The sequence below is a fragment of the Pelmatolapia mariae genome, linkage group LG2 (assembly GCF_036321145.2).
Source record: "Pelmatolapia mariae isolate MD_Pm_ZW linkage group LG2, Pm_UMD_F_2, whole genome shotgun sequence".
NCBI classification, from domain to species: Eukaryota; Metazoa; Chordata; class Actinopteri; order Cichliformes; family Cichlidae; genus Pelmatolapia; species Pelmatolapia mariae.
This window is the reverse complement of record NC_086228.1, coordinates 14,026,373-14,045,955: the sequence shown is the minus strand read 5'-3', so window position 1 is coordinate 14,045,955 and position 19,583 is coordinate 14,026,373. Positions and strand designations below refer to the sequence as shown.

The 19,583-nt window shown below is 42.3% G+C and overlaps 1 protein-coding gene across 1 annotated transcript in view; it reads left to right on the top strand.

Annotated features, from left to right (window-relative positions):
* The first annotated feature begins 2,029 nt into the window (after positions 1-2,029).
* Positions 2,030-19,583, top strand: part of fat4 (FAT atypical cadherin 4) — a 100,330-nt gene continuing 82,776 nt past the window's right edge. The window contains exon 1 of the mRNA XM_063493417.1: positions 2,030-7,543. Within this exon, the coding sequence (XP_063349487.1) occupies positions 2,441-7,543 (5,103 nt within the window). The 5' untranslated portion in view covers positions 2,030-2,440. The remainder of the gene's footprint in view (positions 7,544-19,583) is intronic.

The following is a 19,583-nucleotide window of genomic DNA, read 5'->3' as shown; positions in this document are numbered from 1 at the left end:
ATTGGTGGCAATCTTCTTCTCTTAAACTATGCATACGGGCCACATAAATTGACTGATTTTTATATAGTGCTTTTCTACTTTAACTGAGCACTCAAAAGGCTTTAAATTACATGCTTCATTCATCCAGTCATACAAACACTAAGTGCTTTCTAACATCGGAGAACAACTAGGAGTTCAGGATCTTCCCCAGGGATGCTTTAGAATGCAGACTGGAGCAGCCAGGAATCAAACCACCAGCCTTCCAATTAATAAATGATCTGCTCTGACTCCTGAGCTACAGCCAGTCCCAGTACAGGGAGACATACATGTGAGTTTGGTCTGAAGGGAAATAGACCATAAAATAAATAAAAATAAGAAATGCAATTTCAATATTTTGCCTCACTGTTTCTCCATTCAGTCTGTCAACTCTGCTCCCTCTAACCAGGAAAACACATGGGCTTGTCTCCTTGGTGTAACCATGTTACTTTTGTGTGCTGACATTAATGGTTTGGAAAACCACTCTCATGACACAATTCATTCTTAAAAACTTCAAAAATTGTGCTCTCCTTCTCTGCAGTTTTCACACTTTGAAAAATAAACCACTGAGCCAGACAGGATGGCTCACTGGCGCCTTTGGCGAGCTGGTTCTGACCCGTGGGCCGTATGTTTGACACCCACCAGACCGATGGAGCAATTATGGCGTGACTGAATGTAATGTAACATAAACTTACACAGCAAAAACTCTATTTGTGCAGTTTTTATACAAACAGCAACAGCCTGCCTCTTGAATGACCACATTTCCAGTCACGTATCTGCCAGTAATTACAAAATAAGTATTAATGTTCTGGTTCATGAATATAAAATAATATGCTGTTCATGTTGTCATTAATTTACTTATTTGTAACCCTTAATTTATCCAAATGCTGTTTAACCATTCTATAATTATTACCAGTCTATAATATCTGAATTATATTTCTCTAAACACAGAGTCATTGAAGATGGAAAATTTTGCTTTAATATTCTTATTTTTGGAGCATTTTTGATGTATTGGTTTCCACAGTGAATTAATTCAAGTGTTGCAACCCTCTTTCTTAAATATTAAAATCAATTTGTGTACTTATTTTATATATTTTTCAGGAGTGGCTTTGTCCCGTATTCACTATAGTGTTACAGTTTGTTCGGAAGTACCATAATTTGGCCACTAGATGGAGCGACTCACCTATGACTTGGACGCTCGTTGTACCTTACATTATATGCAAATATCTCACTTGATCGTATGATTCAGTGAAGAAAAAAACTTACTAATAAAGCTCTAATAAACTCTTAATTATAACATCTTTCGAAAGAATGTGGACTTAATATATATAATATAAATAAGAATTATTTTTTGTATGTTAATAGTTCTTCTTATATATCACTCTGCAGTTCAAACGCAATATGTTATTTAATAATGATTCATCTGAATTGTCATTTTAATTCAAGCAGTTACTTCCAAAGCAGCTTGTGAAATTTCGACATTTCTTTAAGTTCGTGCAGACTTTGTTGTGTTTTGTGCACCATCTTTATATTTGAAATCTTTTATACATTCTGAAAATGTGGTCTGGCATGTCAAAGAGGACTTTACATCGCCCTGAACGGTTTTAAAATGATTATTTTTGAAGAATTTCACCTCGTTTTATGCAAAGAATTTGTTAAACTATGCCTTTACTGTATACATTTATATTCTATATAAATAGTTTCTGTGGTGATCACTGTCTCCTTTTTTCTGCAGAAAAGATAATATGTCTCATATTATTTGACAATTAAGATCTCTTGGGGCATCCTTACCTGTCGTGTTTGATTGACGTTCTCTTCCACAAGCGGGGACAGCGAGCTGTACTGCATAATAGAGGAGGAAAGGCTGTGGGCGGGCAGGCAGGAGCACCGCTATCCAATGGGACTGGCGATGGGAGGGAGTTTGGCGAACTCCGGCTTTGTTCTAACTTACTGGGACTCCAGCACAATATGACTGAAGCGTCTGCACCGTTATTCCACGGGACGGTGCGTAGGCTCGCTCGCCTGCATACACTTAACACCGCTGACTTGCGCCCCAACTTTGGATAAACTTTTTTTTACGCATCTCCAAGGAGTCGGGAACTTTTATTTTCTTTTGTCTTTCATGGGATTGTCAGATTTCTTCTTGAAAATGCTATTTAAGGAGTTGAAATGAGACTTTCCTGAGCTGCAGGAATCATTCTCTCCGTTTAGAGGATTTTGTTGCAATTAAACGGCGCGGTGCGCAGGATAAAATAACACTTCTGGAGCACTTTGGTACACTGACTAAGCGTGGAAAGAGTTTCTCATTGAGTTTTGTCTGCACATTTTCTGGAATACAATGATTTAGTGACTCGTCCAAACTCAGTAAAGTTGATGCATCATAGGCATGAACTCTGTCTGAGAAAGGTGGACTGGCTAACTGACCATGGCGCTCACAGGTATGGGCTCAGGCCGGCTTCATTTGATTCTACTGATGTTATGGACTCTGTCGCGGTACTCAGCATCCAGCCAAGTCCGTCAAGAGTTTCAAGTCCTAGAGGAACAGCCCATTGGCACCTATGTGGGCACGATAGGGACCAAGCCCAGCTTCACGTACCGCTTCAGCGAAAATCACAAACTTTTTGCAATTAACGCCACCACGGGAGTCATTTCTACTTCATCTGTGATTGACAGAGAGGTTTTGCAAAGTGATGTCATCAACGTTGTGGTGCTGTCCAGCCATCCCACCTACCCTACTGAGGTCAGGATAGTAGTTTTGGATATTAACGATAACTCCCCGGTGTTTCCAGACGCGTCAATTGTCGTGTCTTTTAAGGAGGACGCCAGCAGCGGCAGGCAAGTGATCCTGGACACTGCTACAGATTCCGACATAGGAAGTAACGGAGTCGATCACACCACGTACAGAATAGTGAAAGGCAACGAGCAGAGGAAATTCCGCTTGGATATTACAGTCAATCCTAGTGGAGAGGGGGCATTCTTGCACCTTGTTTCAACCGGAGGCTTGGACAGGGAAGTTACTCCCTTCTACCAGCTCCTGATTGAAGTCGAGGACAAAGGAGAGCCGAAAAAGTTTGGCTACATGCAAGTAAACGTCACTATTCAAGACATAAATGACAACCCCCCGATTTTTGAGCAGGACCAGTATCAAACCAGTGTTTTTGAGGATGCAGCTGTAGGTTCAAGCATCCTGCAGATTACAGCATCAGATCAGGATGAGGGAGCAAATGCCGAGATCAGGTACTTTTTAGATGAGGGGACACCTTTCCAAATTGACCCCAAAGCAGGTACTATTATAATAAAAGAAGGTTTGGATTATGAGAGTAAAAAAGAATATTCTCTGACTATTCATGCTGTAGATAATGGGGTGCCCTCTCTGTCAGGCAGAACAGAAGCCACTATCAAACTTTTAGATGTGAATGATAATGACCCTGTCGTGAAATTCCGTTATTTTCCCACTACTTCTAAATTTGCCTCTGTAGATGAAAACGCACAGATTGGCACAGTTGTGGCTTTGCTTACCGTTTCAGATGCAGACTCCTCTACAGCTAATGGTAACATATCTGTTTCAATCTTAGGAGGCAACGAGCAGAGGCACTTTGAAGTGCACACGTCTCCTGTGCCCAATTTAAGTCTGATCAAAGTGGCCAGTGTGTTAGACAGAGAGAGAATTTCCTCATACAACTTGACTGTGTCTGTGTCAGACAACGGTAAACCTATGGCTAGGTCTTCTTTTGCTAGTCTGGTTATTTTTGTGAATGATATCAATGATCACCCGCCCATATTTCAGGAAACAGTGTACAGAGTAGATATCAGTGAAGATATACCAAAAGGCAGCTACATTAAAGGGGTTTCTGCAACAGATGGTGACTCTGGGCAGAATGCCAACCTGCGCTACTCCCTGGTGTCTGGAAATGCTTTGGGCTGGTTCTCCATCAGTGAAAACAGTGGTCTGGTAACCAGTGCTGCTTTGCTGGATAGAGAAATAGCATCTGAAATTGTGCTCAATATTAGTGCCAAAGACCAGGGGCTGCAGCCCAAGATTTCTTACACTAAACTGATAGTCAACATCACAGATGTGAATGACCAAGTGCCTACATTTACACAGAGCACATATCACGTTTCACTGGTGGAGCACGCTCCGGCCGGCACAGAACTGGTGGTACTGTCTGCCTCAGATGACGACCTTGGGGCCAATGGAACTATCCGGTTTTCATTTGATGCAGAGACTCCAGCCAGCGTCCAGGAGCTGTTTCGCCTGGATGTCGTGTCAGGGCGATTAAGCACAGCCGTGGAGCTTGACAGGGAGGATCAGGCCTCCTACTTACTCCACATCCAGGCAGCAGATGCAGGCAGCCCCCCTTTGCACTCTGTAGGAAAAGTCAATATCACCCTTTGGGATATCAATGACAATAGGCCAGTTTTCTATCCTGTACAGTATTTTGCAAATGTGAAAGAGAACGAGCCCTCTGGTTCTTATGTAACCACGGTTTCAGCCACAGACCCCGATTTGGGTAGGAACGGCACAGTCAAATATATAATTACAGCTGGAGACTCTTCCAAATTCCGCATTAATAGCAATACAGGCAAAATTACCACACTGGTGCCCCTGGATAGAGAGGAGAAAACTGCTTACCAGTTGCAGGTGACAGCAGCAGATGGTAGTGGCCTGCGCTCACACACACCAGCCATTGTGACTGTAACTGTAATAGACACACAGGATAATCCACCAGTGTTCAGCCAGAAAGTGTACAGCTTTGTCATGTTTGAAAATGTAGGTGTTGGGACAGTTATAGGGACAGTGTCAGCAACCACAGTTGATTTAAATACAAACATTTCATATCTGATCACCTCAGGAGACCAGAGAGGGCTTTTTGCTGTCAACAGTGCAGGTCAGATCACAGCATCGAGCCAGATAGACAGAGAGGAGCAGGGCTTTTATCAACTCAAAGTTGTAGCCAGAGCTGGGGAGATCACAGGAGAGGCCTTTGTTAACATAACTGTAAAGGACTTAAATGATAATGCTCCTCATTTTATTCACGCCGTGGAGCATGTGAGCGCAGTGGAAAACTGGAGCACAGGTCATGTAATATTCCAGGCCAAAGCTTCAGATCCTGATGAAGGTGCAAATGGCATGGTGGTCTACAGCCTCAAACAAAACCCCAAAGGACTGTTTCGTATTCATGAGAAGCATGGCCTCATCACGCTGACCGGGCCGCTGGAGATCACGACAAGTTCCTATGAGATTGAAGTCATTGCATCAGACATGGGAGTCCCTCAGCACACCTCCAGCCTCATCCTCATCGTCAGCGTATACGACGTAAACGACAACTCACCTGTATTTGACCAGCTCTCATACGAGGTCATCATCCTGGAATCTGAGCCTGTCAACAGCCGTTTTTTTAAAGTGGAGGCCACTGACAAAGACTCCGGTCTCAATGGCGAGATTATGTATGACATCGCTGGTGGGAACACAGGTGATGTGTTTGGGATTTTTCCAGACGGGCAGTTGTACATCAAAGCGGAGCTGGACAGAGAAATCCAGGACAGATATAACTTGGTGGTTACAGCCAAAGACAGGGCTGTGGAGCCGCTGAGTGCCACTGTAAATGTAACAGTGATTCTAGATGACGTAAATGATAATCGTCCTCTCTTTAACAGCACCAATTATGTGTTTCATTTTGAGGAAGAACAGAAGAGAGGGTCTCTTGTTGGGCAGGTTTTTGCTGAGGATAAGGACTTTGGCCCAAACAGTGAGGTCAGATACACATTTGAGACTCCACAGCCCAACTTTGAGCTGAATGCCATCACAGGGGAGTTGACGAGCACTTTGCAGTTGGACCGGGAGTCACTCATGAGACAAAGAGGCGCCGCTGTGTTCAGTTTTGTGGTTGTCTCGTCAGACCAGGGTCTCCCCAAACCCCTTAGAGACCAGGCCAAAGTGCAAGTTTACATACAAGACATCAACGACAACCCGCCTAAGTTCACCAAAGACATATTCCAGGCCTCCATCTCTGAATCAGCTCAAAACATGACACAGCTGCTACGGGTCTCCGCCTCAGATGTGGATGAGAACAAAAATGGACTGGTCCGTTATCACATCGCTGAAGGCAACGAGGAAAGCCAGTTCACAATCGATAGCAGCTCTGGACAGGTGACTTTGGTTGGAAAGCTTGACTATGAATCCACATCTTCATATTCACTAAAAATCATAGCTGTTGATGCTGGGGCTGTGCCCTTATCCTCCTCTTGTATGCTTAGCATTAGCATCTTGGATGAAAATGATAACTCCCCCATCTTCCCTAAATCCTCACTGTCGGTTGACGTCCTGGAGAACATGAGGATAGGGGAACTGGTGGCCTCTGTGACCGGCACCGATGCAGATTCGGGTCAGAATGCAGACATAACATACAGCATCACAGCCACAAACAACCATGGCACTTTCAGCATCAGCCCTAACACTGGCAGCATTTTTTTGGTTAAAAAGCTGGATTTTGAAACGCAGTCATTTTACAAACTCAACATCACTGCAAAGGACAATGGCAGACCTCCCCGCTCCTCCTCCATTCCTGTGGTTATTCGTGTCAGGGACTTTAATGACAACCCTCCCGTATTTACCCCTGGAGACATTTTCAAATCCATCCCTGAAAATCTTCCTATCTCTGCCTCAGTTATGACCATTACAGCTCAGGACACAGATGCAGACATAAATGGCCAGCTGCAGTACTCGATTGTTCAGCAGATTCCACGGGGAAACCACTTCAGCATTGACCCAAGCACTGGGCTTATATACACCAGCAAGGAAATTGACAGAGAGTTCTCAAATCTCTTTGAGTTGACAATCAAAGCCACTGACCAAGCAGTTCCAGTTGAATTTCGTCGCTATGCCCTGAAAAATGTAACAATATGGGTCACGGACCTTAATGATAATGTTCCCACTTTTGTGTCCCAGAATGCACTTGTGGCTGAGCCTAACATAGTCATTGGCTCCATCTTGACCACAGTGGTGGCCTTTGACCCGGACGATGGTGCGAATGGGGAGGTGGAGTATGAGCTTCTGGAAGGGGATGCGGACACTTTCATCATGGACAGGTACAGCGGGGATATTCGCCTGGCGTCTCAGCTGGTTCCATCCCGACTCATGTACACTCTCACAGTGTCAGCCACGGACCACGGCACTGACCGCAAGACCTCCAGAACTGAGCTGACCATCATCCTTCAAGGAGTGGATGGACCTGTTTTCTCCCAGCCCAAATACATCACCATCCTCAAAGAGGGCCAGCCACCGGGCACCAACGTCATCTCCCTGGATGCCTCAAGTCCTAGAGGCTCTGCAACCAAAGTGGAGTATTTCATTGTGGCGGTGCGCAGCGGCGGAAAAGCTGTGGGTCGCCTTTTCACCATCGGCCGAAACACAGGAGTGATACAGACAGCTGCAGAGCTGGATCGAGAACAAGGGTCTGACCTCTACCTGGTGGATGTGTACGCCATTGAGACAGACGCCAGCCAGCCGAGAACACAGCGTACTGAGGTAAGGACACTGCTGACTTTTCTATTCTCTGCAGGTACTGGAAAGCCACCTTATATTTTGCACTATTGGTCTATTTGATCTGTTTGGCAGGAAAAGGGCATGAACTCACCCACTGGCATTTGTTAGAGACATTTGGATTAAATAAATGTAATAAGCAAAGTTGGAGGGTGGGTGACTGTCCAAGTCACACATAAAACAGAGCCACCAAGTGCATTTGGGTGTGCATTAATTTTTTTTTTTTTACACACACACTTTGCATTATATTAAATCATAATTTTGTTGGACACGACTAAGAAAGCCTTGTTCTTTGGCATGATAACTTTATTGTTCTCGTTTCCAAAGCATTCTAGCCATAACAATTCATCTTGAGTGTGGCTCCTCTAATATTTGAGTCTCGGAAAGGAAATGAGCATTGCATGTCTTCTGCGCAAGCTCCTCTAGCGCTTTCCTGAACTGAAATATTCTTATCAGCAGGTTATGAACTGCACAAATCAAAGAAAGACCACTTTTTAATTTCCCCACAGTTGACATAATTCATTCAAGGCTGCTCAATTTCAAGACCCACAATGGTTTCTTTTGTGCGTGAAGCAGAAATGAAAAGGAGAGCCATTCATACGGTGTTCCAGTACAGGTATGCATCATCAGCGCTGGTATTACTTTGAGCCTTTGGGCCTAAGGCTGTTTTGGCACTGGGGTGGTCTTTGGGTGCCTTTATACCACCAGGAACTGCTCCACAGGCAATAAGTGACCATTAAAATCAGTTGACCTCTTAAGACTTTGTAAAAGGATCAGGGCAGAGAAAATGAAACTTAAGCTGTCCATTGAGTTTCTTTGCATTATGCGATGCATCGTTTTTAGGTTTTCTCTGAAGGAGATGGAGTTAATTCTCTTAAGTGTCATGCGAAACCCTAAGGCCAGTTTCGGTGACTAATACCTAGCCGCTAGTCAAATTAAAAGCAAATGTGATTCTATATATGTTTTTGAAATTTTAGCCAGGGCTTAAAATACCATGTTGTTACAGACTCGATGACACTCATACCTCATATATTTTTAAAAAAATGTGTTTCGTGTTAGTGCATTTCTAAGGATGCCTGATGCAAAATGATTTAGGAGTTTAAGATTAGCAGTTCAAGATTGATGCCTTTTCAACCAAGACGCATATTGAAACTGAAATCCAATACAGCAATCTGTTATTTGGAGACAAACTCACATATTATTGAAATCAAGGATTACTTGGCAAAATCGTGTTAGCAGAGTTAACTTAAAAGTTTGCCCAGGCCAAATGGGAATATCAAATGTTCTCTCACTTTGCCTGAAGCAAAGATGGCAATCTACTTTCCTGCAGACTCTGCTGTCGGGCTAATGAGAGCATATAGTGCTTCACTGCTTCATTCCCAAACCTTAAACTCTAGATTGGTTTCATGCTAAGTTTGAACTTTCTCACCCCTTGGAGAGATGACTTTACCATACCACCTGGCCGAGTAGTCAATCTTTCCCGTTTGAGAAGCGTGAGATCTAATAACGTAGTGGAATTCAAATGACTGTCCACATTTGGATACATGGGCTGGTTTTTGTGCTGCAAGGCAATAAGCAGTCGGTTTTATGGCCACATTTTTTTTCACAGCACAGATGAACAGGTTCTGTTCAGACTGTTTGGGTCTCCTCTGTCAATGGGACCTCAATGCACAGTGTGGTACAATAGTGTAAACCTTCTGACTTAGACTAATGTTTTTCCAGTGCAGTGTTTATACACCAGATACCCAGTAGCAACTTGGGGAGTATTTCCATCCAAGAGGTTATGACCCTTTCACATTCTCCATTTCCCATTTTCCCCATTGATTGGATGCATGAGAGAAAGCTGGCATTTTCTCCTGCACTGTGCACCACGTGTGATGTTTTGGAAACACTTAAACACAGAGAATCTAGTTGGACATGCTTTATCAGTGGCTGCAATCTCAAACAGCTCGGGATGTTTGTCAGTAATTGTTGGTTGGTGCCTTCTGGCAAACATCTGGGTCATATGTAATATCCAGTGAGGTCTTCATTTAACTAAACAGCGATTCTACTTAAAGTTTATTAATCGTATTTTTGCTGTTGTCATTTTGCATTTGGAAATCTTTTTCCTATGACTTCATTACCCAGAGATCTCTGAGTTTCTTTCTCCTGTTTCCTACTTTGGGTAAATATGCTGGGGGAAACATGCATTGGCGGCAGCTTTATCTATTGTTGATGAATTCATTCAGTGTTTAGAAGGATGTTTTTCATTTGAGTCAAAGTTTTGATTCATCACATCCTGGAATGTCCGTGTTTACAGGCGAAGAAATATGTTGGTTCCACTTTGGGCCATCGGCAACATGACAGGAGGTGTTTATAAGCTAGACGAAACACCTGCGATTAGAGTTTATATGTTAACCGCCAAAAGTAAAATGGTCATTACATGCAAATGTCACCTGCCATGTGACAGTGGGGCTGCAGCAGACTATTGTTTATTATTGTTCTTTAGAATGGCAAAAGCATCCATCAAAGTGACCCAGAAACTGTGTCTTGTATATTAAAATCATATTTCGGCATTACTCAGAGTCATAGCCTTTGATCAGTAAACACTAAGTGACTGAACAGTTTGCTGGTTCTTAGAGGAGAAATGAAACTGTAGTTGCAAAAGCCACTCTGTCTATCTCCACTGTCTGTCATTGCACTTTCTGGGTGAAATATGTCTTCGTACCCTTTAAATGAACTTAAGCATCCTAGACATGTCACACAGCTTCCATTTGTGTTGGCAGTTTTTGCAGACTTTTCATTGCCACCTTTCAAAATCTATTTTTTCTTCTTTTTCAAGTTGCATATTTGGTTGGAGCATTCCTTTGCATAAAGGAGTGAATGCTGTTGAAGAAACCAGAGAGGTCTTACTGGTCTCTGTTTCTTATCCTCTCTGCACACTCTCCCTTCATCAGCCTCCTCCTCACATTCAGATGCATCAGCCCCTATACAATGTAGTGCTACAACTGTTTTCTTAACTCACTGTGAATCAAAATGAAGTGCTGTTTTTTGGACAGACCCTCAAGTGCCACGTCAGGCCTTGCCCCCTCCTCCTAAAGGCATTGTTCCCCCTTTAAAAGTAAACACAGTCGCAGCGTTGAACAGGCCTTCCTTTGTTTTACTTTCGCAGATAAAGTGTTGCGCTGCCCCAGCCGCGATTCGAGAGGCTTTTATTATTTTTTTGTCTGTGCCAGCGTCTTTCCTTGGCAGATTTAGGCATGTGTATGGATGCCCCTGTCAGCCAGCTTTCCTCCCCTGTCTGCACCAGTGAGCGACGCACAGTCAATCTGTTTGGGCTCATGAAACTGAGGAAAGAAAAGAGTGTTTTGGGAGGGTTGTGGACATGTCAGACAGTGTTATTGGGAGTTGTGGGAATAAAGGAAGAGGTGGGGTGACGGGAAGCGTTATTAGGAGGGTGTTCGAAGTGCCAGACACAGGGACCCTTGCAAGGACATGGGAAGTAAGAGGCACAGTCGTGGTCCAGGATCATGTTCCAAGCAGGTTCAAGAAAGAGGGATAAGTCTGCTAGCAGGTTTTGGACATCATAGTCGGGGAATGCAGTCAGATACTAGGCTCAAATTAGTGTTGATCCATTGTTATGGATAGTTTGAACTCCATTACTGTAGATTCATCCTCCCCTCCTCGTTAGAGCTGTATATCTTCATGTCTTTACATCTCATTTGTATCTGCGTGCCTGTTTTGTGTCTCTGAGAAACTGCTTGTAGTCTCACTGTCAGATTCATAAATCTCAATGGTAGCAAAATGTCAAAGTCCCTTCGCTTTCTCCATATTTCATGATGCTGAAGCTCCTCTAATGTGAATTCTGAGGGAAATGTGATCAGAGGCATCATTGGGGTTGTAGAGAAGACAAAAAAAGCCTCCCTGAAATACAAAACCTGTAAAGCCATCCAGGTCAGCGAGGCAGGAAAACAAGGTCACGTACATGATGATGTGATATGCATGCTGGTTCTTCTTTGTGCATTCGTGTCGTTTTGTGAGCGTAATAAAGGCTGAAATATTGATGACTACAGTTTCCACAGAAAAGAGGGAATATTATTACCAATAACTCCAGCTGTGCATTTAAATTTCCTGAATCGAAAAAATAGAAAAAAATGCTTTCATTAGATTTGAGTCAAATGCAAGTTTAGTATGAAAATTTCATGTTTCTCAGAAGGCACATTTTACAAGAACTGGATGAAAAATGATGCAGAACAAACTGCATCCTTGTGTATTGTAATTCATGCTTTAATTGGGATATTTTGCTTGTGCACATGTGCTTGGGAAAGGGTGGTAACACACTATTCTAGCCATTACCCGGGTTGTAATTCACCCCGTAATCTGGCTGGACAAGCGATTTAAAATGGTGACCGAAGAGGTGACGCATCTGCTCAGCTCTCCTGGTAGGTGGTCTCTCCGGGTTTTGGGTGAACCTGTGAGTGAACCGGTGTTGGGGAGTGCCGGTTGTCTCAGAGCGTCTATTCGTTTTACGAGACGCCATCGCCATAAAAGCTGAATAAACATTCACTCATGCGTAGATGCCTGCAAGCAAATGCTGCCAGAAACACACACACACACACACACTGACCACAAGCTCATACAGACTCGTGGAGAAATATGAAATGGTAGCAACAGTCAAAATAATTGTTTCATTTTAATTAGTATGATTATGTTACTGTCAAATAAGATCATTGAGAGCTCTTTTCTGCAGATTCAAAGTCAAACTCATGTCGCCCTTTTATTGTATTGAACTGTCTGTTTTCGTTTGCCTTTTATTTTGTGCTTTGCTGAAATTCTGCTTGTTTTAAGTTCTTACAGATGCTTGTATTAATGATGAAGATCAAAAATACTGTGCTATACGTTTTTTCTGAAGAGCTCTCGTACGCTAGAGTAGTTGCTACAGCAGGCCTCCTCAACATATGACTTTTTTCTCATAACACAGCTCATAACACACACTTATGAAACTCGGGCCTGAAAGGTCAAGACCTGGATCATATTGTTCTGCTGTGCCATGTTCTATAAAGTTAAGCCAACCATCGCATTAGTAATGAAACGGCTAAAGTAACCCTTTTTTTGGCACATGTCACAGAAGCTGGTAAATCCCACAACTCACTTTCAGTTTTTCACCTGCTAAAATGAATAAGGAGTCAAATTCTTTATTCGTGGCATAATCATAAATGAATCTCCATGTGTTGTGTAGCAGTTAGGCTTGAAACTTTCCTTGATGATATAGTTGAATAGTTAGAGTTAGAGCTGGATCAGGTAACTCTGAACCATCCATTAGTAAGGCGGCTTTGGGTTCAGGCTCCTGAGGGACTTCCCATGATGCACTGAGCATTTCTTCTCCACTTTGTCTTTTCACTCACAATGTGTATGTACACCACTACTGCATTTCATTACGTTTTTTAAAAAATTAGTAGTTGTGTTTTGTCCTTGTCTCTCTACGCTCATTTTTTTTCATTTCTCCTTCCCCTCACCTTCCAACCATTAAGAGGAGATGGCTGCCACTCCCTGAACAGGGTTGTGATCTCTTCCTGTTAAAAGGGAGTTTTTCGTCCCTACCATGCCAAGTGCTTTCACATAGGGGAATGTTTGATTGTCTCTAATATTTTAAGGTTTTCCTTGGAATATAAAGTGCTTTTCCTAGTTTATAAAAGTTCTTAAATGTTAAATATTGTGCACAAACAGATAATTAAAATAACGTTCAATCAAGAAGTCAGGAACAGAGTCATATTATGTATCTGACCTGCAGTTCAACTCAGTCTTTTGGTATTTGGGAATTTGTAATGGTGCTTTGGACACATGTCGAATCCAGTAAAGTAAACTGACATCCAAGTAAACGACATTACTGTTAAGATTTCACTGGCATTGTCTGAACTTTCTAACACTCATTGTATTGTCTTCTGCGGGAAACTGAATTGTGCTGGTGTGGTATCCCTGCCCTGTTCTACTCTAAACAGGTTAAAACAAAAATTATTTACATATTCTATTTAAAAGAAAAAATGGCTAACCGCTGAATTATGTTCGTGAAAGGAATGTACGTGTGTATTAAAAGAAAAATCTTTAACTCTGCAGTTGACTGTCCGCAACTTAAAAAAAACAAAACAAAATAAGTTTTTCCCCCTGTTCTGCCCCATGAAAAGTCAATGCAGGACCTTCGGTTAGAATAATAAATGAATGCGGCCAGAGCTGTGCATGCTCTGCAGAGTTTTGCATCATTGCGTTTATTTTCACTTCAGAGATTCATTTCTCTTGTTGTGTGACTTTGATTGTCATGCCTCATTTGGGAGGGGGTCATTCCTCTGTCTTAAGCACACATGCTCGGACCAAATGTGCGACTGAAATAGTATTAATCTCCGCTGGGAATGCCTTTCTCCTTTGGTCTGCAGAATCTGGCGTGATCAAAAGGGAGACCTTTACTGTTTGGTACTGTAGCAGGTGGGATTTCTTCAAGTGCAATCAGAAAGGTCGATGGGAAGCTGTGATCTAAAGTTTCCAACCTTTCCAGTCACTCAACCGCAAAAAGGTTTGATTGGGAGTAGCTGAAGTGGGAATGATCAGGTAGAGCTATGATTTGGTTTGTACATTTTGCCTGAGCAAGTGCTACATAAGGATATAAATCTTTGAGAGTATGACTACATCCCTGTGATTTCTTCATCACTCCTCTCTGCTCTGCTCTGACTGTGAAGGGACCATAAAATATACTCAAGTCTCTCCAGCTGAAAAAAAAAAAAGTTCCACTACTTTCACTTGTAAAACGAATGGAGTTTGAGAGAGAGAGAGAGAGAGCGAGAGAGGCAGAGTGGTGGGTTGATTTTGGCACATATTCTCAGTGGTAATAATGGATCCCAGCTACAGAATGATTTGTTCTTCCACGTGACTTACCGAGCTCTCTAGCATCAACAAACACTCCACATGCAGAAATACACACAGCAAATTTCCATTGTTTTCAGAGCTCAGACTTGACTGTGGTGCCTGGTTGACCTGTCCGTCTGCTTTGTGTCCCAGAAAAAACAAAAAAGAGCTACTTGCTGCTCTTTTTGCTCATCTCACTTCCCTCTCCCTCACGTCCTCTTGAGTGACATTTGGTGCTTTTGGCTTACTCACAGATCCTCACATCTTCAGGGACATCAAACAAAAAGGACACAGAGAAGACTTCTGCTGTGCATGCAGAGTTCTCACGTGCACAGCAGAAATGCATAGCCCTCATCTCCCCTGCTTGCGGTAAGATGAGTGACCCGCAGGCAGGAAGGGGTATCTCCCACAGCCTGGGCAGATAATTTAGGATCTAGAGATGGAGGGAGGTGAAAGGAGGAGGGGTAAGGGGAGTTAAGGTTGGAGCTGGGAGAAAGGGAGGGAGGAGTGGAGTAGGACTTTAGTGTCAGGAGAAGGAGACAAGCAAAAGATAGACTGGCACCAGAGAGCAAGAGCTTGTGTTATTGTTATCTCCCATCTTATTTTACGAGTTTTCCATCAAGAGAGTCACTGTAGCTCATGCTCTGCGTGCGCCACACTTTTAACTTTATTAAGAGGTTAACCATACTGTGATTTAGAGTCTAAGCAGAACTTATTTTTTTTATGTTTTGTAGCTGTGTTGTTGTGATAATATTACTTTTCAAGCTTGCAAAATCTTTGCAAGCTTTGTCTTGCTCAGTCTGCTGTGCAGGTCTTAACTCAAAAAATAAGCCAAGCTGCGGTTGATTTGCAGCTGTTTTCAATTTTAGAATTGAAATATTTCAGCTCTCAAAATGTCCCTGCATGACTTTTCCGGCACTCAATTTCTGTGCAAGTTGTTAGATTTTTAGAATCATGCAATGGAGTGTTAGTCGTAATTCTGTTCGTGCTCTTCATTTGACAGCTTTTTGGACGTTTCTTGGACTTTGAAAATCCGCTGACCTATCTAATGCGATCTAATGGGTTTTCCCCCCATATTATAGCTGATTTTAATGTTTTGTTTCTTTTTGTTTTCTAATCCTTTCTTTTTCTCCTCTTAGAATTGTGTACTGTGAATATTATGGAGTGCTATTGAGGTCATTACAGACTCACGCTGTGCAGCCAGACATTGTTTAAAACCACATCATAAATCAATATATCAGCCTTAATTTGAAAGAAATGTGTACAATATATTTTTTTTAATAGCTTCAGCTGAGGAACCGAAAGAAAAGCCTACGGCTGAGTGTTTAAAGGGTTGGTTCACCTAAAAAACAAAAATGTTATCGTTATTTGATGAACAAGTTAAAAATAAACCTAGAGAGAGATTACAAAGATATTTATGTTTAAGGTTTTACTTAACTGACAGGTGCCTCTTATCGGGTGTTTCTGGGCAGACTGATTGTTTCTGAACCACCTTACAAACAATCAGAAAACTCAAGCTTCCTCGCTGCTTAAATTCCCCGTATACATCCTCCTCCCTTGGGTTGTTTTGCTCAAACGATGTGGTTGTTTGAGCACGTAGTCGAGTGGAACGTCCCGGGAAAATTGCTAGTGGTCACCAGGACAATAACTGGAGAGTATGAGCTTCACTTTGTAGGATTATTATCTCATTGAAGGAGATTCTTGGATCCGAGTTGTCTCCATGCTGGCGTTGGTGCGCTGTATTTCCAAAGCAATAATCTTAAAGCATCTTTGATGGTGAAATCTCACAGAGTATGCTGGGTGCACGCTTCGCCTTCAAACGTTTCCATCTTGCACGGCATACTGTGTGGCTCTGCATGGCAGCTAGCAAATGCTGGCCCTCGATAGCAAACAAAACAGTGTTTACACAAATTTCGAACAACTGATCTGCTGTCAGAAACAGAGCAGCAAGAACTCCTGGCTTGAAATAGCTAACCATTTTGGTGAGCGCGGCCCTGCTCTCCCCTCCTTGGTTGGGTCAGTTTAATTGAAACCAGCTGGTGAGGGTTCTGGGTAGCGATGCGCGGGGGTCGACTCAGCGTGACTCAGGCTTTTACCTGAGCTGCCCCCCCTTTTGCTTTGTTGTCAGACAAAAGTTATGTTTTTCTCAAAGTTTGTGATATCTCATGCAGCAGACTAAAGGAAAGTCTGACTGTTTTCAGCTCCTAAACGAGAGAGAAAAAGCTGTGGTTCTGGTTTCGATTACATTCGTTGACATTGTGCTATTTTCGCTTTTTTTTTTTTTTCTTTTCTTTTTTTGCCCACTCTGTGATTTTCCTATGCAAATGGATGAAGTGGCCTAATTTCAGCAGGTTCTTTTGTGTCGAGGTGTAATTTAACAAACTGCTGCTCTCAAAGTTGACTTTATGGTCTTTCCTTTCAAACACTGTTGTTGACTTTGTATACATTTCTTAGTTATATGTGTGTTAAAGTGCAGATACGTGCCTGATTGCTCACATGCACACCTCCGTATGCATGCCTTTAACCTACTGTTCTTGCGTACTTTTTACCAAATTTTTCTGAAGTTATCCTGCTCGCTGTCTCTGGCACTGACACGTAGTTCACTGAGATGGGAAAAAAAACCTAAACAGCCCACTGAACAATGAATCATCCGAAACATCGTCTAAACTTGGCTGGCCGGCTGTTGACAGACAGATCGTAATGAAGTTTCCCTCCCACGACACTAAGATCTAAGGGTATTACATAGAGGGTGATCAGATATTACATTATGTTTCTATCTGCTCCAGGGGGCTTCTGCTATTGAGGGCTTCACTTACAGTGAGGTGTGCAGACTGAGCGCAGATGCCTGTGGGTGTATGAGAGCAAAATAGCAACAACTCAACACTTACAATTCAAGTCAATCGAAATCTGCTCACGTTCTTCTTAAATAGCCAAAAAGATCTATTATTCTTCTCATTGAGTCTTTTTTTTTTTTTTTAAATATTTGAGTCTCTTTGTAATCATTGTAAATGCCATACTGAGGTAATCAAAACAAATATTTATTCTAGGAAAATGTGAAGCAACTGAAGTGAGCTGAAAACAGTGCCAGCTTGCTCTCTGCATTGTCAGTTTCGTTTCACTAGATGAAGGACTTTAAAAAGAACTGCACCCTTTTTGCACGTTAGCATTTTGGCGCACGTTTTCATGCATCTAACTGATGAATTATCAAATTATCAAGGCTATGAATAAGCTTGGACTTGACTCCTGGAGTGTTTGTTTAATGGTCAGTCATACTGGAGTACCAGCGTCTGACCTGGAAATACCATCAACGACCTGCCCAGCACCCTGCTTCACGCCCAGCGTCAGCTGACATAGGCTCCAGGGCCCTGGTTGGATAAGCTGTTAAGAAAACAGATTGATGGAATTAATGTAAAAGTATAATTGAATCAAGGAAACTGACATTTCTGAAAACATCAATATATCCAGTGTGTGCCTGACAGCTTACTTAATGGATTCTGAAATCACATAACTGAGCTGTTCAAAGGTGCAGTGCTTTTTTAGAGATGTCTACTATTAAAGACACTTACATTAGTTTGCATTTTATTGAAATATGTCTCTTGTCAGATATTAAAGTTTATTGAAATGCAATATACAAGTGACGTCTGCATTCTTCAGGCGCGCCAGCTGGCTCAGTGTTAATCCGTCCTCCTGCAGATTTACACATGATCCTGCACAGGTTTCGTGCCATTCGATGCAGCTATTTGATAAAGACTCAGTGATCCAATGAAAAGCGACACTCTCAGGATCCTTCCCAGTCACTCTTGTGACCTTTGACCTCACTTGGCAGAACTGGAACGGAAGCACAGCAACATCTCTTGGCAGCTAAACAGCCAGCTATGTGTCTGTCACAGTGTCTGTGTGAGTGGATATACTCTTATAGAAAGTGCGATTGTGTTTCATCAAGCCGAAAAAACACTTGTGCGTATGTGTGTGAGAGCATGTTAACATGTGACAGAGTCCTGCAGCGTGGTAGACTGGCAGCCTGAGCGTGAACTCTGCATGCTTTCTTTATGTCTCTGACGTCTGACAAGGCTGAGGCGCTGTTGGTAATGATGTGGTTATTACTTCCCATCATGCCTCACTGCAGGCCGGGCCGTAAAACAGTGCGGTATATTCACTGTGTCCCTCACCGACTGCCTACTGTGGCCAGCACTTTGTGGCTGTTTTATGAAGCGTTTTCCACTTAGGGATACACTCATGGGACCTCGTTCACCAAACTGCTCTTCAATATGATATCATCATGTTGTGTAAAAGATGAAATTATAACTTTATTTGCTTTTGTCATGTCTTTGAGACAGTATTTTTTAAATTTGATAGCTGGGAGATATTCTACATTAATAATAAAATAGATACATTTCTCATATGAAAAGTTTTAATATTTTGTTGATGTGTTGTCTAAAGTCAAATGGCAATATAGTCTTCAAAGGCTATTTGCTAACACTATAAATGGTTGCTTATAATAGAGAACAGACACCCGACAAAGAACTGTCAACTGATTTTGCATTTTTCCTCACTTATGTCCCTCAATTTTATAAATCCATAATCAATAATGAGAAAGAGAAGTATCACAGGAAAAGTCTAATTTTCAGGGTTTCCGTTACCTTTTTTCCACCTGCGTAGTGCTCCTGCCCAATCTTGAAACTTTTCCACAGGTTTTGACAAAAAACAAAAGACTGGTGCCAGTGCCAGAAAACTAGCACTCGGCATGCCACCACAGCAATTACTGGGCCCAAAGTTGTAACCACTTACATCAGTGGCTCTGGGAGGGGCTACTGCAAGAATTTAAACAGTAATTCATAGATGCAGACCCCAGATATCCATCTTCTGTGACTTTATTCCCACAAAAACTACTCCAATTTCTCCCGTATAACACTACATAACATTAGGTGCTTAAATCGGACAAAATGTGGGCTTGTCGAAGGTAGAGCTGGCACCACCACTGGTGGAAATTAGGCGTATTGTTAAATTGACTTACATGTGGTCATATCAAGGGGTACACTATGGAGGACAGCTTCAAGAGCTGAGTGCAACTAGAGCAACGTATTCACTGAAGCTAGGATTATCTTGTTATTCTTATGACAACATATTCATGCCTTAAGAAATGTTCAAAGAA